The sequence below is a fragment of the Ursus americanus genome, chromosome 20, assembly GCF_024610735.1.
Source record: "Ursus americanus isolate L20-20 chromosome 20, mUrsAme1.1.p, whole genome shotgun sequence".
NCBI lineage: Eukaryota > Metazoa > Chordata > Mammalia > Carnivora > Ursidae > Ursus > Ursus americanus.
Genome location: NC_142146.1, coordinates 33125026 through 33152772, shown reverse-complemented (window position 1 = coordinate 33152772; position 27747 = coordinate 33125026). Strand labels below are relative to the sequence as shown.

At 37.9% G+C, this 27747-nt stretch overlaps 1 protein-coding gene across 3 annotated transcripts in view; it reads left to right on the top strand.

Annotated features, from left to right (window-relative positions):
- STAG1 (STAG1 cohesin complex component) overlaps positions 1-27747 on the top strand; it is a 418952-nt gene that overhangs the window by 384910 nt on the left and 6295 nt on the right. For all 3 annotated transcript variants that reach the window (XM_045791826.2, XM_045791827.2, XM_045791829.2), the window contains 4 exons: positions 910-1058; positions 1746-1874; positions 23651-23856; positions 27314-27488. In XM_045791826.2, coding sequence (XP_045647782.1) covers positions 910-1058; positions 1746-1874; positions 23651-23856; positions 27314-27488 — 659 coding nt within the window. The remainder of the gene's footprint in view (positions 1-909; positions 1059-1745; positions 1875-23650; positions 23857-27313; positions 27489-27747) is intronic.

The window sequence follows — 27747 nt, the reverse complement described above, 5'->3', positions numbered from 1 at the left end:
AAAAAGAGAATCAAAACAATGTATTGATAACTGGCATAGGAGATTGAGTTAAGAGTTATGTTTTTTTTGTATTTTGGGGTTTTAAAATGCATGCATATAGTATAGGGAGTAGTTAAGGATGCGGGACAGCATAGGAGCAAAGCATGGGAGCAGTAAGCGTAGGAGCAAAATTGCTGAATAGGTAAAATGGAGTGAGATCTAGTATATAAGGAGGGAGTGGCTTTAGATGAAAGCCTGGACTATTCACCTCTCATAATAGGAGGGAAGACAGATGTGTACAGATAAATTTAAGTTTCTAACCTTGGTGGTAGAATGATGATACCTTTTATATTCTTTAGTACTTCAGGATTTATTTGGTTGTTGTTATTTTGACACAATATATGTAATGTATGTGTAATTTATAAAACCCCTCCATCCAGCTTAAGAACTTCTTTGTATATTTTGTTGTTGGGTGGGAAATGTCACCCCATATATCAAATGTCTTCTACATAATGTTCTTGTCTAAGATATAGTAAATGAAAAATCAAAGTTCTGAACCCTATATTTCATATATTGCCATCCCTATTAAAACAACAAAAATAATACATAGATGTTTATGACTGCAAATATATTTCTATAAACATGTTCCCTTTCCCCAGCCCAAAATATATTATTTTTTCTTAAAAAGAAATAAATTCCTGTCTGCATTTAATTACACAACTAGCATGAAAATGAGCTCAAGAAATTAGTACTAGTAGATGACTTGGAGAAGGGGAACAATGTGGCTACAGTTCAGTGCAAGGAGGGAAATACATATTTTACCAAATGCCTTTTAAATATTTTTAAATTATATTACCTGTTCTAATAATATATAAAATAAACAAATATTTCTTAGCTGTAGGTTTTTTCCTTTTTTTTTCTTTCAACCAGTTGTTTAATGAGCTTGTTCAAGAGCAAGGTCCCAACCTAGACAGGACATCTGCCCATGTCAGCGGCATTAAAGAATTGGCACGTCGCTTTGCCCTTACATTCGGACTGGATCAGATCAAGACACGAGAAGCAGTTGCCACACTTCACAAGTGAGTGAGCTGAATAAATACTTTCTGTTATACAGAATCTGGTTTACTGGAATTTAACTGAAATAACTGTTATTTGACCCATTTTTAAAGTGACAGATGATTGAATTTTCAAGTTATAAGAACATTAGAAATTGTGTAGTCTGGTGAGTCTCAACTAGAAGGGCCTTTTTAATTTGAAAAACACTTCAACTGCCTGTTTTTTCAACTTGTAAAGTATAGCAAGTAAAGTTTAACAAAATGTTCTTGTCTGGTCTGTCAGTGAGAAGATGTTATAGGAGACATGGGTTTAAAAACACTGTGCAATGCTGATTTGGTCTACGTTATTTCATAACTGAAAACTGAATGACAGAAAATGTTAAATACCTCACACAGCTGCTCGACACCATGACCAACTCTGAGAACCAACACTCTAGTTATCTTTCTAGGGTATTGTAGTACCCCTACAAGATACACATAGGAATTTAGCTTTGTTTCACAACTTAAGGTTTTATACTTTAAATAATAGAATATTATTAAGCAAATATGTCATACAAATTAATATTGTTTTACGCTTCAAATTTATCAGATTTTACTACGTTCAGTGATGATTATCCTGCCTTCCCAACTTTGAAATTCTAGCCCATTGAGAGAACTATATATACATACGCCTTATCTGGAAAAATAAGGTGCTACTTTCTTTTGCTTCAGGGATGGCATAGAATTTGCCTTTAAATACCAAAATCAGAAAGGACAAGAATATCCACCTCCTAATCTGGCTTTCCTGGAAGTACTAAGTGAATTTTCTTCTAAACTTCTTCGACAGGACAAAAAGACTGTGTAAGTTGTTTTTATCATGATACCCTTGTAATTTTAAATGTTTTATTTTTTAGAAAATGTTAATCATTTAGCTATAATTACTGTTGATAACATAAGCTCTGATAGTTTGTTTTAAGGAGCTTTAGTTTTCTTTCAAGCATTTACATAGTTGTTCTTTCCCTGCTTGCTTTTAGTACTCTGGAATTAAATTAGGTAAGTGAGAAATGATTTCTTATTCTACAATTCAGAAAAGTAGGGACATTGGCTTAGCCGTTGTGTAACCCATTCTTTTTTCCTTTTATACTAATTATATTTTAGTTTTACAGGTGACCCTTGAACAACACAGGTTGGGGCATTGACCCCCTCACAGTCGAAAATTGTGTATAACTTTATTTTTTTTTCTTTTTTAAATTTTTATTGAAGTATAGTTGACATACAGTGTTATATTAGTTTCAGGTATATAACAGTGACTTGACAATTCTATACATTGCTCAGTGCTCAGCATGATAAGTATAGTAACTATCTGTCACATACAACATCATTACAGTATTACTGACTATATCCTCTATGCTGTACTGCATATAAGTTTTGACCCCCAAAAAGCTTAATTAACTATAAGTAGCCTATTATTGACTGGAAGCCTTACTGATAACAGTCAATTAATGTATTTCATATGTTACATGTATTATATGCTATATTCTTACAATAAAGTAAGCTAGAGAAAAGAAAATGTTAAGAAAGTCATTTCCTTATGACTTTGAAAAAATGTATTTACCGTACTGTGGTGTATTTATTGAAAGGAATCCAGGGATGCCTGGGTGGCTCAGTCACTTAAGCATCTGCCTTCGGCTCAGGTCATGATCCCAGGGTCCTGGGATCGAATCCCATATGAGGCTCCCTGCTCAGTGGGGAGCCTGCTTCTCCCTCTGCCTGCTATTCCCCCTGCTTGTGCTCTCTCTCTCTCTCTGACAAATAAATACATAAATAAATCTTTAAAAGGAAAAGAAATCCACATATAAGTCAACCTGCACAATTCAAACCCATGTTCAAAGGTGAACGGCATTTTTTATTTGACTTGATTCAAGATGAGTGATTTCTTTTTCAACAGTTTAAAGAAATAATATATGCAATTTTCAATAAAAAATGTTGATGGGATCCCGAATTTTATAAATTGGTAGGAAGGTGTGTCAGTTGTAATAATAGGCTAACTGAACAGAAATTTGGAGAGACAGTCAAAAATTTTATAAATGTGAGTGGTAATTCTAAGGAAAGATGTTGACTTTATGTTGGTCAGAAAAATATTTATTTTTTTAAAGATTTTATTTATTTGTCAGAGAGAGAGAGCACAAGCAGGGGGAGTGGCAGGCAGAGGGAGAAGTAGGCTCCCTGCTGAACAAGGAGCCTGATGTGGGATCCTGAGCCAAAGGCAGGCACTTAATCGACTGAGCCACCCAGGTGTCCTGGTCAGAGAATATTTATTAAGCCCATAAGCTGGTCAGGTAATGTTCTATAGCTATTGTTCTAGTATGGCCAGGCAGTGAACAATACAAAGTTTCTGCCCCCAGAAAGCTTTTGTTTTAGTGCAGGGAGACACAATATAAACATAGCAACAAGAGTGTCAGGCACTGAAATAGAATAACATGATAGAGAATGAGTGGTGGGTATTTGTGGGGGTAGGGTGGTTTGAAAGCTTTATTATAGGCATTTACAGTTATACATTTTCCTCTGAGCGTTACTTTAGCTGCATCTCATACATTCTGGTAGCTTGCATCTCATACATTATGGTAGCTTGCATTTTTGTTTTCATTCATCTCAAAGTATTTTTTTTCATTGCCCTTGTGATATGTTCTTTTATCTTTAGGTTATTAAGGAGTATTTTGTTTAATTTCCACATACTTGTGAATTTCTAAATCTTACTTCCATTATTGATTTTTAATTTCATTCCATTGTGGTTAGAGAACATACTTTGTATAATTTCAATCCTTTCAAATTTATTGAGGCTTGTTTTGCAGACCAACATATGGTATATTCTGGAGAATGTTCCATGTATACCTGAGGAGAATATGCATTATGCTGCTGGTGTTGAGTGGTGTTGAGATCGCTATTAGGTTACATGGCTTGTAGGGTTTTTTTTAATAGTGTTGTTCAAGTCTTCTATTTCTTTGTTGATATTTTGTCTGGTTGTTCTATGCATTATTAAAAGTGGGGTATTGGAGTCTCCCTAACTATTATTACTGAATTGTTATTTTTCCTCTCAGTTCTCTCACTTTTTGCTTCACGTATTTTGGAGCTAGCTCTGTTGTTGGGTATACATGTTTATAATTGTTATGTCTTCCTCACTCTTAGATATCAATATAAAAATGTCCTTCTCTGTCTCTAGTAACTTTTGTCTTAAAATCTATTTTGTCTGATAGTAATGTAACTATTCCAGCTGTATTTTAGTTATTGTTTGCATGGTATACCTTTTTTCTATCCTTTAACTTTCCGCCTTTCTATCGTTGAATCTAAAGTGTGTTTCTTACAGATAGCATGTAGTTGGATCATGTTTTTTTGTTTATTTTAATCCAATTTCTGCCATTATACTGTTTGTTTTTTATAGATCTTTGTTTTTTCCTCCAAAGAAGCAATAAAGCTTTATGAAGTGGGTGTTTTCTAGTACAACATTTTACTTTCTTCAAAAATACTTAATTATACTTTTTTAGTTATTTCCTTAGTGTTTTTTTCTAGGCCTTAAAATATGCATTTTACCAAAATTTCTTCAAATTTATTCTAAGGAAATATAAAAATTTTACTCCTATATAGCTCCATTTCTATTCTCCCCCTTTGGTGCCATTATTGTTACACATACTGCATCTAAATATGTTACAGCCCAACAATACATTATTATAATTATTACTTGATATAATTATATGTCTTTTAAATACACTTAGAAAAGAAATAGAGCCTAGTATACATTTGTTATAGAGTTTGTCTTAATAACCTTCTTATTTACCATTTCTGGTTTTCTTCATTTCTTCCTGTGGATCTGAAATACCATTTGTCATCATTTCCTTACGCTAATACATCTTTGTTCCCACCTACTTCTTTTGTGTTTATTATCAAATATATTACATTTCTATGTTATTGACTCAACAATACAGTAATACATATTGTTTTATATAATTGCTGTTTAAATCGGTGAAAAGAATAAAGTAAATATGCAATTATATTGTCCTTTCTAACTACCTAGTAATCACCTTTCAGCTGTCTTTGTTTTTTCATGTGTAGATTATTCTCTCACATCATTTGCTTTCAGCCTGAAGAACATCTTTTATTATTTCTCATAAGGCAGGTCAGTCAGCAACAAATTCTGTGTTTATTCCACCTGGGAGTGTCTTTATTTTGTCTTTAGCTTTGGAATATAGTTTTGCTAGATATAACATTCTTGTTTGATAGGGTGTTACTTTCAGTACATTGACTGTGTTATCCCACTGCCTGCACCTCCGTTGCATCTAATAAGAAGTCTTTGGAGTTTAAATTTAATGGAACTCGCTTGTATGTAATGAGTTACTTTCTCTTCCTTCAAGATTTTTTTCTGTCTTTGGCTTTTAGCTAAAATTTTGCCTGTGATGCATCTGGGTATGGGTCTTTCTGCATTTATTTGCTTGGACTTTGTTGAGCCTTGAGAATGTGTAGGTTAACGTTTTTTGTCAAATTTGGAAGTAATTAGCCATTATTTCTTTAGGTTTACTCCTTCATTTCCTGGTACTCCCATTACACCTATCAGTACACGTAATGATATCCCACATTTTTGTGAGGCTCTGTTCGTTTTTCTTTATTCTTTTTTTCTCTCCATTCAGAATGTATAATCTCTGATATATATTCAAGATTAGTGATTATTGATTCTCCCAGCTCAAATCTTTTGAGCCCCTATGGAGAATTTTTAATTTTCTATTGTACTTTTCAACTGCAGAATTTCCATTGGTTCTTTTTCATCATTTCTTTCTTTTTTTTGGATGTATTTATTTATTTGAGAGAAAGAGGGGGTGGGGAGGGACAGAAGGAGAGGGAGAAAGAGAATCCCAAGGACAGAAGGAGAGGGAGAAAGAGAATCCCAAGAGTCCCTGCTAAGCACAGACCCACCCACCCCCAGCAAGGGGTTCAATCTCAGGACCCTGAGATCACAACCTGAGCCGAAACCAAGAGTCAGAGGCTCAACTGACTAAGCCACCCAGGCACCCCCCATCATTTCTTTTTATTCATATTCTGCATTTAATGAGGTAGTGACATCATATTTTTCATTCCTTATATATGGGTTCTTTTTAGTTCTTTAAATATTTTTAAATAATAGCTTTGCAGTCTCTGTGGGCCACTGTTTTTATTGCTCACTTTTTTTCTGCTATATGTAGGTCACATTTCCCTATTTCTTTGCATGTCTCATAATTTTTTGTTGAAACGGAACAGTTTAGATAATAGTGTTGCATATATGATACATTGTGAAATAACTACTCTTGATACTGATTTACCACACCCCTAGACACTGATGTTGTTTGCTTGGTCATTTGTTTAGAGGCTTGGATGAACAAACTTTGTGAAGTCTGTTTCTCTTGCAGTGTGCAGCCTCTGCTGTGCCTACTCAGATTTTTTTTTTCTCCTTTTATCATTTGGCTTGAATACCTAGGAGTCACCCCTATATTAGCATTAGACTCATTAATCAAAGATTGTGCTTACACCTCCTTGGCCATTTAGATTTTTACTTATTACTATTTGATGTGTGTGTGGCTTGAAGGCTGCTATCACAGTTCAGGGGGCACGGTCAGTCAGAGGACTAGGAGCTTGGAAGTTCTCTCTCTGATTGCTCCTGAGAAGGCAGCCTCGGGTATGTGCAGTCTTCCAGACTAACGGAAGTATGTGATTTGGTTTAATTTAGTTCAATTTGATTTTATTAGATTTAGCTTAATTTTTAGAGAAGTTTTGGTTCACAGCAAAATTGAGGGGAAGGTACAGAGAATTCCCATATATCCCCCTGCCCTTATAAATGCAGTCTCCCCATTATCAACATCTACCACCAAAGTGATTCAGTTGTTACAATTGATGAACCTACCTTGACATATCATAATCACCAAAGTTACATTATAGTTCACTCTTGATGTTGTACATTCTGTGGGTTTAGACAAATGTATGACATGCACTATTATTATGGTATCATATAGAGTATTTTTTCACATCCCTAAAAATCCTGTGTTTTGCCTGTTCATCCTTCCTCTCCTCCCCCAATCCCTAGCAACCACTGATCATTTCACTGTTTCTATAGTTTTGCCTTTTCCAGAATGTTACATAGTTGGAATCTTAGGGTATATAGCCTTTTCAGGTAATCTTCTTTCACTTAGTAATATGCATTTAAAGTTCCTCTCTGTCTTTTCATTGCTTGATAGCTCGTTTCTTTTTGTGTATAGAAATACCACAATTGATTTAGCCATTCACCTACTGAAGGACATCTTGGTTGCTTCCTAGTTTTGGCAGTTATGAATAAAAGCGCTATAAACATCCCTGTGTAAGTAATTGTGAGGACTTAATTTGTCATGTCTTTTGGGTAAATACTAAGGAGCTTGATTGCTGGATCACATGGTAAGAGTACGTTTAGTTTTTAAGAAACTGTCAGCACGGGGGATGGGCGGACTCGCGGACCGGCACCCGCGAGAGAGCACACTGAGACCGTGAGCCGGGGAACGTGCGCCTCCAGCCTGAAATGGAGCTCCGGTGTGCTCACTGGAACCAGACTGAGACCGGGAGCTCCGGAGCACGGGGGCAGCTGACGGCTGGCGGTGTTAGAAACACAAAGGACAGAGACGCGCCAGCCCTGGAGGTGAGGGCTGGGACGCCGTGTGTGGGGCACACATCCCGGGATGCTGCAGGGTTGAGCAGCACCAACAGAAACAGAGTTAAAGTGGCCAGAACATCAGTGGAGAATGGTCTGCGATCCCTCTGTTCTGAGACAGAGGCTGAGATCGGCCACTGCTGCTCTGACTCCCGGGAGAGGCACAGCAAACTGCCAGGGAAAGCCGCCAGAGAACAAAAACCTGGAAATACTGGCTCACAGTGTGCCCATCTCCATCCCCCCTTGCAGGGGACACGGAGACTCTACCCAAGCAGGGTTGCCTGAGTATCGGCTTGGCAGGCCCCTCCCCCAGAAGGCAAGCTGAAAAATCAAGAAGCTCACATCCGTAAGATCCCTATAAAACAAGTGCGCACTGCCTGGGTCCCAGTCAATAATTTGGGCTCTGGACAACCCCGCAACCTCCCCTCATCAGAATGACGAGAAGGAGAAATCCCCCCCAGCAAAGAAAAGACAATGAGTCTGTGGCCTCTGCCATAGAACTAATGGATATGGATATAACCAAATTATCAAAAATGGAATTCAGAGTAACAATGGTCAAGATGATGTGTAGACTTGAAAAAAGTATTAACGAAAATGTTAATGAGAATATAGAATCTCTAAGGGTGGAAATGAGAGCGAATCTGGCAGAAATTAAAAACTCTATGAGCCAAATGCAGTCAAAACTACAGGCTCTCACGGCCAGGGTGAATGAGGCAGAACGTATCAGCAAATTGGAGGATGGGTTAGTAGAAGAAAAAGCTAAAATAGAATCTGGGCTCAAAAAAATCCATTCCAAGAAGGTAGGTTACGGGAGATTACTGACTCAATGAAACGTTCCAATGTCAGAATCATTGGCATCCCCGAGGGGGTGGAGAAAAACAGAGGTCTAGAAGAGATATTTGAACAAATTGTAGCTGAAAACTTCCCTAATCTAGCAAAGGAAACAAGCATCTGTGTCCAAGAGGCAGAGAGGACCCCTCCCAAGCTCAACCACGATAAACCTGTGCCACGTCACGTCATAGTGTACTTCACAAATATTAGATCCAAAGATACAGTGTTGAAAGCGGCCAGGGCAAAGTAATTTCTCACGTACCAAGGCAAAGGTATCAGAATTACGTCAGACCTGTCTATACAGACCTGGAATGAGAGAAAGGGTTGGGGGACCATTTTTAAAGCTCTTTCAGAGAAAAACATGTAGCCAAGGATCCTTTATCCAGCAAAGCTGTCATTCAGAATGGATGGAGAAATAAAGACCTTCCAGAATCACCAGTCATTGACCAATTTTGTAACCACGAAACCAGCCCTACAGGAGATATGAAGGGGGGGTTCTATAAAAGTAAAAAGGCCCCAAGAGTGATACAGAACAGAAAGTCACAATCTATAGAAACAAAGACTTTACTGGCAACATGTCATCATTAAAATCATCTCTCTCAATAATCAGTCTCAATGTAAATGGCCTAAATGCTCCCATAATGCCACAGGGTGCAGATTGGATAAAAAGACATGACCCATCCATTTGCTGTCTACAAGAGACTCATTTTGAACCTAAAGATACATTCAGACTGAAAGTAAAGGGATGGAATACCATCTTTCATGCCAACGGACCTCAAAAGAAAGCTGGGGTAGCAATTCTCATATCAGACAGATTGGATTTTAAACTAAAGACTATAGTTAGAGACACAGAAGGGCACTATATTATTCTTAAAGGATGTATCCAACAAGTGGATATGACAATTATAAACATATATGCCCCCACCAGGGGAGCAGCAAGATACACAAGCCAGCTCTTTACCACAATAAAGAGACATATAGATAAAAATACGTTAACAGTAGGGGACCTCAACACTCCACTATCAGCAATAGACAGATCACCTAAGCAAAGAAACAAGAGCTTTAAATGCCATACTCGACGAGTTGGACCTCATAGATATATATAGAACACTACACCCCAGAACCAAAGAATACTCATTCTATTCTAATGCCCGTGGAACATTCTCAAGAATAGACCATGTTCTGGGACACAAAACAGGTCTCAACCGATACCAAAAGACTGAAATTATCCCCTGCGTATTCTCAGACCACAACGCTCTGAAATTGGAACTCAACCACAAGGAAAAATTTGGAAGAAACTCAAACACTTGGAGACTAAGAACCATCCTGCTCAGGAATGACTCGATAAACCAGGAAATCAAAAATCAATTTAAACAATTTATGGAGACCAATGAGAATGAAAACACAATGGTCCAAAACCTATGGGATACTGCAAAGGCAGTCCTAAGGGGGAAATACATAGCCATCCAAGCCTCACTCGAATAGAAAAATCTAAAATGCAGTTTTTATATTCTCACTGCAAGAACCTGGAACAGCAACAGAGGGACAGGCCTAATCCACGCACAAGGAAGCAGTTGACCAAGATTAGAGCAGAAATCTATGAATTAGAAACCAGGAGTACAGTAGAGCAGATCAACAGAACTAGAAGTTGGTTCTTTGAGAGAATCAATAAAATTAACAGACCACTGGCAAGACTTATCCAAAAGAATAGAGAAAGGACCCAAATTAATACAATAATGAATGAAAAGGGAGAGGTCACAACCAACACCAATGAAATTGGAAGGATTTTTAGAAGCTTTTATCAACAGCTTTATGCCAATAAATTAAGCAATCTGGAAGAGATGGAGGCCTTCCTGGAAACCTATAAACTACCAAGACTGAAACAGGAAGAAACTGATTTTTTAAACAGGCCAATTAAGTATGAAGAGATTGAGTCAGTGATAAACAACCTTCCAAATAACAAAACTCCAGGCCCGGATGGTTTTCCTGGAGAATTCTTCCAAACATTCAAAGAAGAAATAATACCTATTCTCCTAAAGCTATTTCAAAAAATAGAAACAGAAGGAAAGCTACCAAACTCATTCTATGAGGCCCATATTACCTTGACCCCCAAACCAGGCAAAGACCCCATCAAAAAAGAGAATTACAGATCGATTTCCCTAATGAATATGGATGCCAAAATCCTCAACAAGATCCTGGCTAATAGAATCCAACAGTACATTAAAAGGATTATCCATCATGATCAAGTGGGATTCATCCCTGGGATGCAAGTGTGGTTCAACATTCACAAATTGATCAGCGTGATACATCATATCAACAAGAAAAGACTCAGGAACCATATGATCCTCTCAATTGATGCAGAAAAAGCATTTGACAAAATACAGCATCCTTTCCTGATTAAAACCCATCAGAGGGGCGCCTGGGTGGTGCAGTCGTTAAGCGTCTGCCTTCGGCTCAGGGCATGATCCCGGAGTCCTGGGATCGAGCCCCACGTCAGGCTCCTCTGCTGGGAGCCTGCTCCTTCCTCTCCCACTACCCCTGCTTGTGTTCCCTCTCTCACTGGCTGTCTCTCTCTCTCTGTCAAATAAATAAAATCTTTAAAAAAAAAAAAAAAAACCTTCAGAGTGTAGGGATAGAGGGTACATTCCTTAATCTCATAAAAACCATCTATGAAAAGCCTACAGCAAATATCATTCTCAGTGGGGAATAGCTGAAAGCCTTTTCCTTAAGATCAGGAATACGACAAGGATGCCCACTCTCGCCACTGTTATTCAACATAGTACTAGAAGTCCTTGCAACAGCAATCAGACAACAAAAAGGGATAAAAGGTATCCAAATCGGCAAAGACGAAGTCAAACTGTCTCTTTTCACAAATGACATGATACTCTATATGGAAAACCCAAAAGAATCCACTCCCAAACTATTAGAAGTTATAGAGCAATTCAGTAATGTGGCGGGATACAAAATCAGTGCTCAGAAATCAGTTGCATTTCTATATACGAATAATGAGACTGAAGAAAGAGAAATTAGGGAATCCATCCCATTTACAAAAGCACCAGAAAACATACGTTGCCTTGGAATTAACTTAACCAGAGACGTAAAGGACCTATATTCTAGAAACTATAAATCACTCTTGAAAGACATTGAGGAAGACACAAAAAGATGAGAAAATATTCCATGCTCATGGATCGGAAGAATTAACATAGTTAAAATGTCCATGCTACCCAGAGCAATCTACACTTTCAATGCTATCCTGATCAAAATACGGAGGACATTTTTCAAAGAACTAGAACAAATAGTCTTTAAATTTGTATGGAACCAGAAAAGGCCCAGAATCGCCAAGGAACTGTTGAAAAACAAAGCTGGGGGCATCACAATGCCGGATTTCGAGCTGCACTACAAAGCTGTGATCACAAAGACAGCATGGTACTGGCACAAAAACAGACACATAGACCAATGGAATGGAATAGAGAACCGAGAAATGGACTCTCGACTCTTTGGGCAACTGATCTTTAATAAAGCAGGAAAAAACATCCAGTGGAAAAAAAGACAGTCTCTTCAATAAATGGTGCTGGGAAAATTGGACAGCTACATGCAAAAGAATGAAACTTGACCACTCTCTCACACCATACACAAAGATAAACTCCAAATGGACGGAAGACCTCGATGTGAGACAGGAGTCCATCAAAATCCTGGAGGAGAACATAGGCAGCAACCTCTACGACATTGGCCAAAGCAATCTTTTTCATGACACATCTCCAAAGGCAAGAGAAACAAAAGATAAAATGAACTTGTGGGACTTCATCAAGACAAAAAGCTTCTGCACAGCCAAGGATACAGTCCGAAAAAAACTCAGAGGCAGCCCACAGAATGGGAGAATATATTTGCAAATGATGCTACACATAAAAGACTGGTATCCAAGATCTACAAAGAACTTCTCAAACTCAATACGCGAGAAACAAATAAATCATAAAATGGACAGAAGTTATGAACACTTTTCCAATGAAGACATACAAATGGCTAACAGACACATGAAAAAATGTTCAAAATCATTAGCCATCAGGGAAATTCAAATCAAAACCACACTAAGATTCCACCTTAAGCCAGTTAGAATGGCAAAAATTGACAAGGCAAGAAACAACAATTGCTGGAGAGGATGTGGAGAAAGGGGATCCCTCCTACATTGTTGGTAGGAATGTAAGTTGGTACAGCCACTCTGGAAAACAGTGTGGAGGTCCCTTAAAAAGTTAAAAATTGAGCTACCCTATGACCCAACCATTGCACTACTGGGTATTTACCCCAAAGATACAGACGTAGTGAAGAAAAGGGCCATATGCACCCCAATGTTCATAGCAGCATTGTCCACAATAGCTAAATCGTGGAAGGAGCCGAGATGCCCTGCAACAGATGACTGGATTAAGAAGTTGTGGTCCATATATACAATGGAATATTACTCAGCTATCAGAAAGAACGAGTTCTCAACATTTGCTACAACATGGACGGCACTGGAGGAGATAATGCTAAGTGAAATAAGTCAAGCAGAGAAAGACAACTATCATATGATTTCTCTCATCTATGGAACATAAGAACTAGGAAGATCGGGGGCGCCTGGGTGGCACAGCGGTTAAGCGTCTGCCTTCAGCTCAGGGCGTGATCCCAGCGTTATGGGATCGAGCCCCACATCAGGCTCCTCGGCTGGGAGCCTGCTTCTTCCTCTCCCACTCCCCCTGCTTGTGTTCCCCCTCCCGCTGGCTGTGTCTATCTCTGTCAAATAAATAAATAAAATCTTTAAAAAAAAAAAAAAGAACTAGGAAGATCGGTAGGGGAAGAAAGGGATAAAGAAAGGGGTGGTAATCAGAAGGGGGAATGGAGCATGAGAGACTATGCACTCTGAGAAACAAACTGAGGGCTTCAGAGGGGAGGGGGTGGGTGAATGGGATAGACTGGTGATGGGTAGTAAGGAGGGCACGTATTGCATGGTGCACTGGGTGTTAATACGTAACTAATGAATCATCAAACTTTACATCAGAAACCAGGGATGTACTGTATGGTGACTAACATAATATAATAAAAAAAAACCATTTAAAAAATAGAAATAAAAAAATAAAAATATTTGGGGAAAAAAAAAGAAAAGAAACTGTCTGTCTTCCAAAGTTGCTATACCATTTTCCATTCCCACCAGCAATGTATGAGAGTTTCTGTTGTTCTGCATCCTCACTAGTATTTGGTGTTGTCAGTGTTGTGGATTTTGGCCATTCTAATAAGTTCATAGTGGTATCTCATTTTAATTTGCATTTCCCTGATGACATATGATGTGGAGCATCTTTTCATGTTTATTTGCCATCTGCATATTTTCTTTGGTTAGGTGTCTGTTCAGATCTGACACCCATTTTTTAATCAGGTTGTTTGTTTTCTTATTGTTGACTTTTAAGAGTTCCATATGAGATGTGTATTTTGCAGATATTTTCTCCCAGTCTGTGGTTGTCTTCTCATTCTCTAGACAGTATCTTTCACAGAACAGAAGTTTTTAATTTTAATGTACTCCACCACAACAATTATTACTCCAGGGACCTTGCCTTTGGTGTTGTGTCTAAAAAGTCATTGCCATACCCTGGGTTATCTAGGTTTTCTTCTGTATTATTTTCTAGGAGTTTTAAGTTTTACATTTTACATTTTACATTTAGGTTTATAATCCATTTTGAGTTGATTTTTGTGAAAGATATAAGGCTTGTGTCTAGACTAATTTATTTACTTATGGACATCCAGTTGTTCCACCACCACTTATTGAAGAGACTGCCTTTTTGCTCAATTTTATTGCGTTTCCTCCTTTGTCAAAGATCAGTTGACTATCTTTATGTGGGTCTATTTCTGGGCTCTCTTTTCTGTTCCATTGATCTCTGTGTCTAATCATTTGCATGTACCACACTGTCTTAATTACCATAGATTTTTCTTTATTTTTCCAGCCTTACTGAGATAAATTTGACATATAGCATTGTGTAAGTGTTTAAGATGTACAGTGTGATGATTTGATATACATATATATTGCAAAATGATTATATTGTAGCTTTATAGTAAGTTTTCTAGTTGCGTAGTGTCAGTCCTCCAACTTTGTTGTTCTCCTTCAGTTTTGTATTGGCTATTCTGGTACTTTTGCCTCTCCATATAAACCTTAAAATCCACTTGTCATTATCCACAAAATAACTTGAGATCTTGGTTGGAATTGCATTGAATATAGATCAGGTCAGAAAGAAGTGACTTAATACTCTCTTTGTAGGCATGAACGTGGTATATGTCTCCATGTATTTAGTTCTTTCATTTCATTCATCAAGAGAGTTTTGCAGTTTTCCTCATATATAGATCTTGCATATTTTTTGTTAGATTTACACTTTAGTTCATCTTTGGGGGTGCAAATGTAAGTGGCATTATTTTTAATTTCAAATTCCACTTGTAATTTTTTGCCCTATAAACTTGCTAGAATTGCATATTCGTCCCAGAAGAGATTTTTCTGTCAGTTCTTTAGGATTTTCTACATAGATAACCATGTCATCTACAAACAATGACAGTGATTTCTTCCTTCCCAAACTATAATTTTTATTTCCTTTTTTGTCTTATTGAATTAACTAAAATTTCCAGTACAGTGTTGAAAAAAAGTGGTGAGGGGCGCCTGGGTGGCATAGCGGTTAAGCGTCTGCCTTCGGCTCAGGGCGTGATCCCAGCGTTCTGGGATCGAGCCCCACATCAGGCTCCTCTGCTATGAGCCTGCTTCTTCCTCTCCCACTCCCCCTGCTTGTGTTCCCTCTCTCGCTGGCTGTCTCTATCTCTGTTGAATAAATAAATAAAATCTTTAAAAAAAAAAAAAAGAAAGAAAAAAAGTGGTGAACAGGGACATTCTTGCCTGATTTAGTGGGATATCTTCAAGTTTTTTACCATTAAGTATGTTAGTTGTACATTTTTTTGTAGATGATCTTTATCATTGAGAAAAATCCCCTTTTAGTTTACTGAGCGTTTTTATCAAGAATGGGTGTTACATTTTATCAAATGCTTTTTCTTTTTTTTTTCAATAATATTTTTTTATTATGTTAGTCACCGTATACTACATCCCTAGTTTTTGATGTAAAGTTCCATGATTCATTACTTGTGTATAACACCTGGTGCACCATGCAATACCTGCCCTCCTTAATACCCATCACTAGCCTATCCCATCCCCCCACCCCCCTCCCCTCTGAAGCCCTCAGTTTGTTTCCCAGAGTCTATAGCCTCTCATGCTTCATTCCCCCTTCTGTTTACCCCCCTTCTTCTTCCCTTTCTTCTCTTACCGATCTTCCTACTTCTTATGTTCCATAAATGAGTGAAACCATATGATAATTGTCTTTCTCTGCTTGACTTATTTTGCTTAGCACTATCTCCTCCAGTCCCGTCCATGTTACAGCAAATGTTGGGTAATCGTTCTTTCTGATGGCTGAGTAATATTCCATTGTATATATGGACCACATCTTCTTAATCCAGTCATCTGTTGAAGGGCATCTCGGCTCCTTCCATGATTTAGCTATTGTGGACAATGCTGCTATGAACATTGGGGTGCATATGGCCCTTCTCTTCACTACGTCTGTATCTTTGGGGTAAATACCCAGTAGTGCAGTGGCTGGATCATAGGGTAGCTCAATTTTCAACTTTTTAAGGGACCTCCACACTGTTTTCCAAAGTGTCTGTACCAACTTACATTCCCACCAACAATGTAAGAGGGATCCCCTTTCTCCACATCCTCTCCAACATTTGTTGTTTCTTGCCTTGTCAGTTTTTGCCATCCTAACTGGCATAAGGTGGTATCTCAGTGTGGTTTTGATTTGAATTTCCCTGATGGCTAATAATTTTGAACATTTTTTCATGTGTCTGTTAGCCATTTGTATGTCTTCATTGGAAAAGTGTCTGTTCCTATCTTCTGCCCATTTTTTGATTTATTTGTTTCTCGTGTATTGAGTTTGAGAAGTTCTTTGTGGATCTTGGATACCAGTCTTTTATCTGTACTATCATTTGCAAATATATTCTCCCATTCCGTGGGCTGCCTCTTAGTTTTTTTGACTGTTTCCTTGTGCAGCAGCTTTTTGTCTTGATGAAGTCCCACAAGTTCATTTTATCTTTTGTTTCTCTTGCCTTTGGAGATGTGTCATGAAAAGACCTGCTGTGGCTGATGTCGTAGAGGTTGCTGCCTATGTTCTCCTCTAGGATTTTGATGGATTCCTGCCTCACATTGAGGTCTTTCATCCATTTGGAGTTTATCTTTGTGTATGGTGTGAGAGAGTGGTCAGGTTTCATTCTTTTGCATGTAGCTGTCCAATTTTCCCAGCACCATTTATTGAAGAGACTGTCTTTTTTCCACTGGATGTTTTTTCCTGCTTTATCAAAGATTAGTTGCCCAAAGAGCCGAGCGTCCATTTGTGGGTTCTCTTTTCTGTTACATTGGTCTATGTGTCTGTTTTTGTGCCAGTACCATGCTGTCTTTGTGATCACAGCTTTGTAGTACAGCTTGAAATCCGGCAACATGGTGCCCCCAGCTTTGTTTTTCCTTTTCAGTAATTCCTTGGCAATTCAGGGCCTTTTCTGGTTCCACACAAATTTAAGGGCTGTTTGTTCCGGTTCTTTGAAAAATGTCATTGGTATTTTGATCGGGATGGCATTGAAAGTGTAGATTGCTCTGGGTAGCATAGACATTTTAACTATGTAAATTCTTCCGATCCATGAACATGGATTATTTTTCCATCTTTTTGTGGCTTCTTCAATGTCTTTCAAGAGTGATTTGTATTTTCTAGAATATAGATCCTTTACGTCTCTGGTTAAGTTAATTCCGAGGTAACGTATGATTTTTGGTGCTATTGTAAATGGAATGGATTCCCTGATTTCTCTTTCTTCAGTCTCATTGTTCATGTATAGAAATGCAACTGATTTCTGAGCATTGATTTTGTATTCCACCATATTACTGAATTGCTCTATAACTTCTAGTAGTTTGGGGGTGGATTCTTTTGGGTTTTCCATATAGAGTATCATGTCATCTGCGAAGAGAGACAGTTTGACTTCTTCTTTGCCGATTTGGATACCTTTTATTCCTTTTTGTTGTCAGATGCTTTTTCTGTATTTATTGATGTGATATTTGATTTTTCTTTTTTAGGCTTTTGATGTGACGGAATATTAGAGTTGATTTTCAGATGTTGAACCAGCCGTGCATACCTGGGTTACATCCCACTCCATCATGGTGTATATACTTCTTTCTCTATTTTGCTAATATTTTGTTGAGGACTTTTGCTTTATATTCATTAATTAATTAGTCTGTAGTTTTCTTGTATTATCTATGTCTGCTCTTGGTATTAGGATAATATTGGCCTCATACAATGAAGTAGAAAGTATTGCCTCTGCTCCTGTCCTCTGAAAGAGATTGTAGAGAATTGGTAGGTTTTTTCCTTAAATCACCAGTTAACTCATTTGAGCCAGGTGCTTCCTGTTTTGGAAGGTTATTAATTATTGAATCAATTTATTTAATAGATAATAGGCCTATTCCGATTGTCTGTTTCTTCTTCTGGGGGATTTGGCAATTTGTGTTTCAAGGAATTGGTCTCTTTCATCTGGATTAGCAAATATGTGGGCATAGACGTGTTTATAGTATTCCTTTATTTTCCTGTTAATGTTCACAGGATCTGTAATTGTATGTTCTCTTTAATTTCTGGTATTAGTTATTTGTACCCTCTCTTCCCCCCACCCTGACCCCCTATGCTGGCTAGAGACTAATCAATTTTATTGTTCTTTTCAAAGAGCCAGCTTTTAATTCTGCTGATTCTCTATATTGCTTTCTGTTTTTAATTTCATTGATTTCTACTCCATTTTTTTATTATTTCTTTTGGTCGTCTTTTTCTAATTTTCTAAGGTGGAAACTTAGGTTGTTGATTTTGGATCTTTTTCTGATATGTGCATTCAATGCTGTAATTTTCTTCTATCCACCACTTTCACTGCACAAATTTTGCACAAATTTTGATATGCTATTATTTTCATTTAGTTCAAATTATTTTTAAATTTCTCTTGGGAGTTCTTTGTCTCATGTGTTATCTTAAAGCATATTATTTAATCTCTGTGTATCTTTCTGATAATGATTTCTAGTTCAATTAAATTTCTAATTTTAATTGAAGAGCAGACATTGTATGATTTCTCTTAAATTTGTTAAGATGTGTTTTATGACATAATGTGAACTCTTGATGTTACAGGTGAGCTTGAGAAAAATATATATTCTGCTTTTGGATGAAGTTAGTCTGTAGATATTAATTCTATCCAGTTGATTGATGGTGTAGTGAACATCTATGTCCTTACTGATTTTCTGGCTGCTGAATCTGTCCATTTTTTTTTTTTACAGATTTTTATTTATATGACAGAGCAAGCAGGGGGGTGGCAGGCAGAGGGAGAGGGAGAAGCAGGCTCCCTGCTGAGCAGGGGACCCTGAGGTCATGATCTGAGCCGAAGGCAGACGCTTAACCAGCTGAGGCACCCAGGTGCCCCATCTGTCCTTTTTTTTTTTTTTTTTTTTTTAAGATTTTATTTATTGGAGAGAGAGAATGAGCAAGAGAGAGAGAGCACAAGCCGGGTGGGGTGGTGGGAGGCAGAGGGAGAAGCAGACTCCCTGCTGAGCAGGGAACCTGATGCAGGGCTGGATCCCAGGGTCCCCAGATCATGACCTGAGCTGAAGGCAAGACACTTAACTGACTGAGCCACCCAGGCACCCCTGAATCTGTCCATTTCTGATAGAGGGGTGTTGAAGTCTCCAATTACAGCAGATTCATCTATTTCTAATTGTAGTTTCTGTTTGCCATTAATTTTTGCCTCACACAGTTTGATGCTCTGTTGTAAGGGACATACATGGTAAGGATTATTATATCTGTTGGAGAACTGGCTCCTGTATCATTGTGTAATGCCCTTCTTTATTCCTGCTAACTTTCCTTATTTTAAAGTCTGCTCTGTTTGAAATTGATGTAACTACTCCTGCTTTCTTTTGATAACTTTTACCATCTGTTTACTCACTTTTAGTTTATATGTGTCTTTACATTTAAAGTGGATTTCTTATATACCAGCCTATACTTGGGTCTTGTTTTTTGATCCACTCTGACAACCTTTTACTTGGTACCATTGATGTTCAAATTGATTATTGATGTAGTTGGAAAAATACCTACCACATTCCTTACTGTTTCTATTTGTTGCCCTTGTTCTTTGCTTTTATTTTGTCTTCCACTCGTTTTCGTGCCTTTTGTAAAAGTTTTAATTTAGGATTTTATGATCCCATTTGCTTGCTTTTCTTAGCATATTGATACTCTTTTTTTTTTAAGTGATTGCCTTAGAGTTTACAGTATATATTTACAGCTAATCCAAGTCCATGTTTAAATAATATTATATCACTTCATGGGTAGTATGAGTACTTTATAATAACAAAATAAGCACAGTTCATCCCTCCTGTCTCTTGTATCATCGCTGTCATTCATTTCACTTATATATAAGCATATATAATCAAATACATATATGCATATGTGATAAATACATAAGCATACATAACCAAATACATTGTTGGTATTATTTTGAACAAATACATTGTTGGTATTATTTTGAACAAAAACTTATTTTGTTAAATCATTTAAGAAAAATTAAAGTTTTTATTTTACCTTCATTTCCTCCTTCTTCAATGCTCTTCCTTACTCTATGTAGATACATGTCTCTGACCTGTATTATTTTCCTCTTTAAAGCACTTTTTTTTAAGATTATATTTATTTTTTTATTTGAGAGAGAGAGAGTGAGTGAGTGCAGGTGTGGGGGAAGGGGAAGCAGGGGAGGGGGAGGGAGAGCATCACAAGCAGACTCCATGGAGAGCATAGAGCCCAACACGGGGCTCCATCTCCCCACCCTGAGATCGTGACCTGAGCCGAAACCAAGAGTCAGATGCTTAACTGAACTACCCAGGTGTCCCTCTAAAGCACTTCTTTTAACGTTTCTTGCAAAGCAGGTCTACTGGCAAAAATTCTCTCAATTTTTATTTGAGAAAGTCTTTATTTTTCTTCACTTTTGAAGGATAGTTTTGCAGGGTGCAGAATTCTAGTCTGGTGGGGTTTTTCTCTCAAGACTTTACTCCACTCTTTTCTTGCTTGCATAGTTTTTGAGGAGATGTTAGACATAATTCTTACCATTTTTCCTGTGTAGATAAAGTATTTTTTTTCCTCTGGCTTCTTTCAGGATTGTTTCTTCATCTTGGATTTTCTGTAGCTTGAAAATGGAATGCTTAAATGTAGTTCTTTTGTCATTTTATCCTGCTTGGTGTTCTCTAAGTTTCCTGGATCTATGGTTTGGTATGTGATGTTAATTTGGGAAAATTCTCTGTCATTTCTGTTCCAAATTATCGTTAATACTGTCTTGCTTCTCTTCGTATTCCCATTATATTAACACCTTTTGTAGTTGTATTATAGTCAGATGTTCTGTTTTTTCTCCATCTACATTCTCTTTGCTTTTCAGTTTTCAAGGATTTTCTTACTGTGTCCCCAAGAGCAGAGGTTTTTTTCCTCAGCTGTATCCAGTCTCTTAATAAGCTCATCAGTCAGAGGCATTCTTTGTTTCTTTTACAGTTTTTATCTCTAGCATTTCTTTTTGGTTCTTAGGATTCCATCTGTCTGCTTTCATTGCTCATCTGTTCTTGCATGCTGTCTACCTTTTCCATTAGAGCCCTTAGCATATTGATCATAGTTGTTATATATTTTTTGAAGGTCTTATTTGTCAGAGAGAGAAAGAGAAAGCGCACCAGCAGGGGGAGGGGCAAGCAGAGAGAGAAGCAGGCTCCCTGCCAATCAAGGAGCCTGACGCGGGACTCAGTCCCAGGACCCTGGGATCATGATCTGAGCTGAAGGCAGACGCTTAACCGACTGAGCCACCCAAGGCATCCCGATCATAGTTGTTTTAAATTGCCAGTCTGATAATTCTAATATTTCTGTCATGTCTGATTCTGATGTTTGCTCTGTCCTTCAAATTGTGTTTTTGCCTTTTGGTGTGCCTTATAACTTTTTCTTGATAGACAAACATGATGTACTAGGTAAAGGAACTGCTATAAATTACCTTTAGTAATATGGTGATGAGGTATGGGAGGAGGGGAAGCATTCTGTAGTCCTGTGATTGTAGGTCTCAGTCTTTTAGTGAGCCCATGCCTCTGGATTGTAAACTTCACAAGTGTTTCTCAGTTTTTTCCTTTATCCATAGTTGGGACAAAATGGGTAGAGTGGGCTGGAGTTGGGTATTTCCCTTCTCCCAGATGGGTTAGGTTCTGATAATATCCCAGCAAGTTGTATTCTGCTTAACCAGTTTCTCCTGAGGAGATGCGTTATTAAGGATAATATACTCTGACAGATTTCAGAATGGTTCCTTTTCCTCTCCCCTGCAAAAAGCACAGGGGAGTTTGCTCTGATATTTTATTGTGGAAACCCAGTTGAACTTCTGGAGGTAAATCTCACACTATTATGGGGAGGTCCCCCTATGACTGGGTCCCGCTGAGTTTTGAACTCTGAGACTTGTCACAGTGAACCTCCAACAATTTGTGAATTATAGCTCAGATTTTCCTATCCCAGTGATGGTTCTCAAGGTGGTTTTTGCTTCTCAGTCTGCTCCAATAACCTCTCACCTCCTGTGTCTCCTAATCTTAGAGACACCTATTTTCCTTTCTATGGATCCAGGAAATTGTTGATTTTTTAGTTTGTTGAGCTCTTTACTTATGCAGTGGCAACTTCCAAGCTCCTTACATGCAGAACTAGAAACCAGTCTACTGTGATTTTATCTTTAAGCTTTCTAGGAGTTGCTCTTGGATCAGAGCAGCTTATTTTTTAACTAGTGTTTGGTTAGAGGTTGTGCTTAAGCCCTTGTGCCAGTGAGGCTTCTTCCCTGTATAGATAGATCGGTGTGGGGCATGGGGAATGATAACAAAATGCCCTCATCCCCTGGTTCTTTTTGCCCGTGAGTGGATGCAGCTTAAGCATATGTGCAGGGCCTTGCCAACTTCTAGGGTCATCTGTGATCCCAGGAGGGCTCTTCTTGGCTCTCTTTTCCCCGGTTCTCTCTGTTAAATTTCTGGCTGCTCTACTCTTTCTTTGGTTGCTGGGCAGAACTTTTATGCCACTGAACAGGAGCTAGGGGTGGGACAGCATCCCTCTTCTCCCAGAATAACATCCATTTTCTATGAGCAGGGAGCCAGGGGTAACCTCTAGTTCTCAGCTTGTCTCACCAGGTGGTCTTAGCCTGCTGTGCCTGGGAGAGAGTTACTACCTGACAAGTAGGGGTTGGGGAAGAAGGGAGTCTTCTTCCTCCCAGCTACTGTCCTATTAGAGTTTCTGCAACCCACCAATGGCCTGCTTCTTCCAAGGTAGCTCTAGATGAAGAGCTAGAGAAAGAGGGAGCCCCTCCACCATCTTCTTATCCGTGTCTGCCCAGAGTAGAGCTCCTGGAGTGGCAGTGGTGGGAGAGAGGGGGCAGGGGAAGGGAACAGGTTGTGGTTCAAATGCTACAGACTCTCACTGTTTTACTGAGACTTAGTAGATTTTCTTGAATAAATGTTTCTCTATTTGCTGTATGCCCTTAGGACAATTTCTGAAAACTTTAAATTATGATCTTTTATCATTTTCACCAGTTAAAAAGTTGTTATGCCATGCTCCTCCCTCCACCATTATAGAAATCCTGCCCTGGTTTGAACACATTAAAAGTAAATTCAGTAACCTTTTGAGCTAAACTTCTGATTCTTTTTTTGAATGTTGATATAGGAAGGACCACACACACACAGCCTTAGTAATACATTGACCTAGTTAAAAGCATTCCAGTGCTCGCTTCAGCAGCACATACACTAAAATCCGAACACTAAAAGCATTCCAGAAATATGTGAAGCAAAACCTTACATTCTCCTCCCTCTTTTTCCAAAGGTAACCACTGTTAACAGTATAATGTGTGTCCCAGGGGATTCTTCAGAACTTTCAGAGAGAGAGCCTCACTTTATGAAACAATTAAATAAGTAATACATGAAGTACTTCCATGAAAATCACTGTTTCTTCTTTTGTGTTTCTAGTCACTCATACCTAGAAAAATTCCTTACGGAGCAGATGATGGAAAGGAGAGAAGATGTGTGGCTTCCACTTATTTCCTATAGAAATTCATTAGTCACTGGAGGTGAAGATGATAGAATGTCTGTGAACAGTGGAAGTAGCAGTAGTAAAACGTCCTCAGTACGGAATAAGAAAGGACGACCCCCACTTCACAAAAAACGAGTAGAAGGTAAGTCTGCCTTTACCCTATGAGACAAGTAGTTTGCTTATATTGCAGAGGTAAAGTGGCAGATCTGTTGAAGCAAGGTAATACTGTTAAAGCATGTTATTTCCTTGTAGATCTGACACATACTGAGAGGCTAAGGCAAAAAGGTTGGAATAGACAAAGTGGAACAGAAAAGGGTCAAGGAAAAAGAAGTTGGAAGAGAATGAAACACAGAGGAAAATGGTGAAGAGAAAAAGAGGAAACAGTTACAAAGGTTTATAAAATTGATCCCCATATCATTGACCCTCTAATATATTAAAATTTAAAATAAGGTAGTTATGTCAAATACCAAATTTCATCCTAATGTAGAAGAGATTCTCATAAGTTGAAGATAGGCCTCTGCAGCAAATTGAATATACCAAAACAACTTCCCATTTCTACCCCATGGATGGATAATTTATTTTTGTGCATTAAAATAATGATAGCCAGCTCTGGTTTTATAACCCTCATGGACTGTGGGAACCAGGGAGTTGAATTGTTATGAAAATGTGATCATTGGTAGTTATTCATGTATCCAAAAAGACTAAAAATTGCTTTATTAGAGCATTACTCTTAAACTAAGACAACTCAAAGTAAAAATGTTTATTTCCTCAAATAACCTTCCCCCATCTCCATGCCTTTTCTAGTAAGTATTTTCCAAACCAAGAGAGAGGAAGGCAATGATCTGAATCCTGCTCCTCTGTTCCTTTTTACGACTTTGTTTACCTTTCAGCATCTCACCTCTGCTGCCTAAAAACTAGTGACTCATGAAAGATTTTATTACAACCTGTAGCAAAATTAATTAGAATTTAAATCTGTTTCTTTCATCGTTGGGGAGGCAGTATTGACTATTGGTGAAGAGCACACACCCTAAAACTAGAGTTCTAGAATTCATACCTGGCTTTCTATTTTTAAACTCTATGACTTTTGAGCATGTTATTGAACCTCTCAGCCTCAATCAGTGATTACATTAAGGTTGATCAGAGTACCTATCCTGTCAGCTATTGTAAATATTAAATGAGATACTCCAAATAAAATACTTAGTATACACACAGAGAGAGGTTGCTTAGCACAGTGCTTGGCATATAGGCACATGCAGTAAATGTTGGCTGCTATTGGCAGAATGTCAGTATTTCGAAGAGAATAAAAGATATGAAAATATTTACAGAATTGATGTTAAAGATTTTCTTTCAGTTTTTATCTATGGGACTTAAAATCTTTTTGGTCCAGAAAATGAAAATACTAAATCCTGTCTTTGTAGTATAGGATCCTAAACTTTTCTCTAAATAATGACCCCAGTCACTTCCTTTTTAAAATGTCTTCTAGAGCAGCCTGTATCAGGATGCCCCCTCCCGCCACATTCATCTATCTAGTCTGTCTGTCTAGATATAGATCTAGATATATAGATATTTTTACAGCTTTTCTTACATGTAATATTCATATTCGCCAACATTCATTAAAGTCTTGCTGCATACCAGGAATCTGCTTTATGTGCATTATTAGCATTTAATCATTTACTTGACTAACATTTGTAAAGCACTTAGGTCAGTATGTGGCACACAGTAAATGCTGTTTAAGTGTTTTATAAATGAACTCTGAGTTCAACATTATTATCTGTAGTTCACACAGAAGAAACTAAAGCTTAGAGAATTTAAATAACCGTATATAATTCCCTTACTAATGAGCCAGTCACTTACTATCTTCAGGATGAAGAAAAGCATATATGGACCAGATAATTTGTTGTTAAATTGCAAAAAACAAAACTTGCTGTGTGTCAGTTTGAAATTTACCAGGTAGGTCATGTGCCCAGAATCCTTAGGCAGCAGTTTCATCTGTTTGGAATAAACATAAGAGAGCTTTGCAGGAAGTGTTCTTATTGAAGAATGCTTAGGGGTTAGGAGGATCGCTTCAAGAAGAGTGAGTTCTTCCTGAAGTTATTAAGTCTTTACCACGCACCTTTCTAAGAACTGTGCGAAATGCTGGAGATTAGGTATTAATAAAAATGCTCATAGTACAGATGGGAAGACAGAAGAAGTAGGCAATTTCAGTTCCACATGGGAAGTGCTCTGGTGGGCCGAAAAGGTTTTCTGGGAACATAAAGGGAGCGATCAGACTCTTAATGAATCAGGAAAGATTTTCTGGAAAAGATGACATGTAGTAGAGCTGAAAGATGGATTTACCAGGTTAAGAACCCAAATGATACCATTCTTATCATAAAATTTTAAATGCAGCAAAAAATAAAAGTTAGGAATTAAATGTTGAGTGAAAATGGTATGAATAAAAGATGATGAAACCTCTTTTTGCTGATTAAGAAGAGATTGTTGAATAGTGAGCTTCGGATCACTGGAATGACCTTAACAAGGCAATAGCTAAATATTTCCAGGAACTAAAAAGCTGAACTAGAACATACACGTGTGTTTCACTGAAAGATGGAATGTTTGATAGCAAGTGAGGAACCTAACATGCCGCACAAATCTGAGACTTAATGGAGAAAGAAAAACAATGGGATTCATACTGTGTACTTTGTGATTTAAATTCTTTTTTTTTCATTTAAATTCTTCAGAAGGTAAAGCATAGCAGTAATACTTTTAAGTTTTCCCATATTAAGAAAATAACTCAGAATGTTTATAGTAGAAACTTTGTGTAACATATCAGCCTATAGTTTAGATACATAAATAATGCTTTAATCTGTTCACATCTTTGTAAACAATCTTCGGAAGAAGGAAGAAACAGCTCCTGGTCCCTTGAAGAAATTTAATTCTAATTACAAAGATAACATATACACTTGACAAATCACCTGCCAATGCAGGCCAGTGTATAATTAAATCCTAAGTAAGTAGGAATGATTCTGTTTCCTCTAGAAAGTAAAAGAGAATGGGAAGTAAGGGCTGGGTAGGGTGATTAAAGAGGTAGAACTTGGAAGCATGAATACAGTGTATACATGTACAGCCTGGCAAAAAGACTTTTTTCTCTGGTGACCAGTGTCCCAGTTGTGCAGTGGGATTTGCTGATTTCTCAGTAAAGGCCTGCCAGACTTTAAGTGCTGCTACCTGGGACCCCTGTAAGGCCCAGCAAATAGGGCTTTTATTGCTTGAGCAAAGGAAGGTTAGAGGTGTCTCCAGTTCTTCCCCTTCTGCAGTGATTTAATCCTTAGAGATAGAGGGACTTGGAAGAGAGGATGAGGTAAGGATAGCTGACATTTGATGGTTACATCCATTACCTTATTTAATCCTTAAAACTCTGTGAGGTTGGGTATTGATATCCTCATTTTGTATATGAGAAACCTGAGTTTTGGAAATTCAGTAACTTACCGAGTGTCACACAAGGGATTCAAGCTAGGTAGTCTAACCCAGGAGCCATGCTCTGCAAGTCTGTGCTGTTAACTTCTACCAGAGTTCACTCCACTCATGACATTTTATGACTCTTAACTGGAATTTTACAGATGAAAGTCTGGATAATACATGGCTAAACAGGACTGACACCATGATTCAGACTCCTGGCCCCCTGCCAGCACCACAGCTCACTTCCACTGTACTGCGGGAGAACAGCCGGCCCATGGGAGAGCAGATTCAGGAACCTGAGTCTGAACATGGTTCTGAACCTGACTTTTTACACAAGTAAGTAGTAAAAATTCATTTTCATGGTATAAAACCTTGAATTGTTAAAGAAAGAAAAGGTATCAAAGAAAAACTTTATTTGTTAAAACATATCGGTTAGTTCATGAGAAAAAACCACAAGCAGAGGCTAAATAATTTATATTAGAAGATACATAATAAGTCTGCCAACACTTGTGGATATCAGTTAATCAAAGTCCAGATATCTTTAAAGCATGGAGCCTCAGTAAGTGCTGATGTCATTTGGAGTTTACAGATTCAT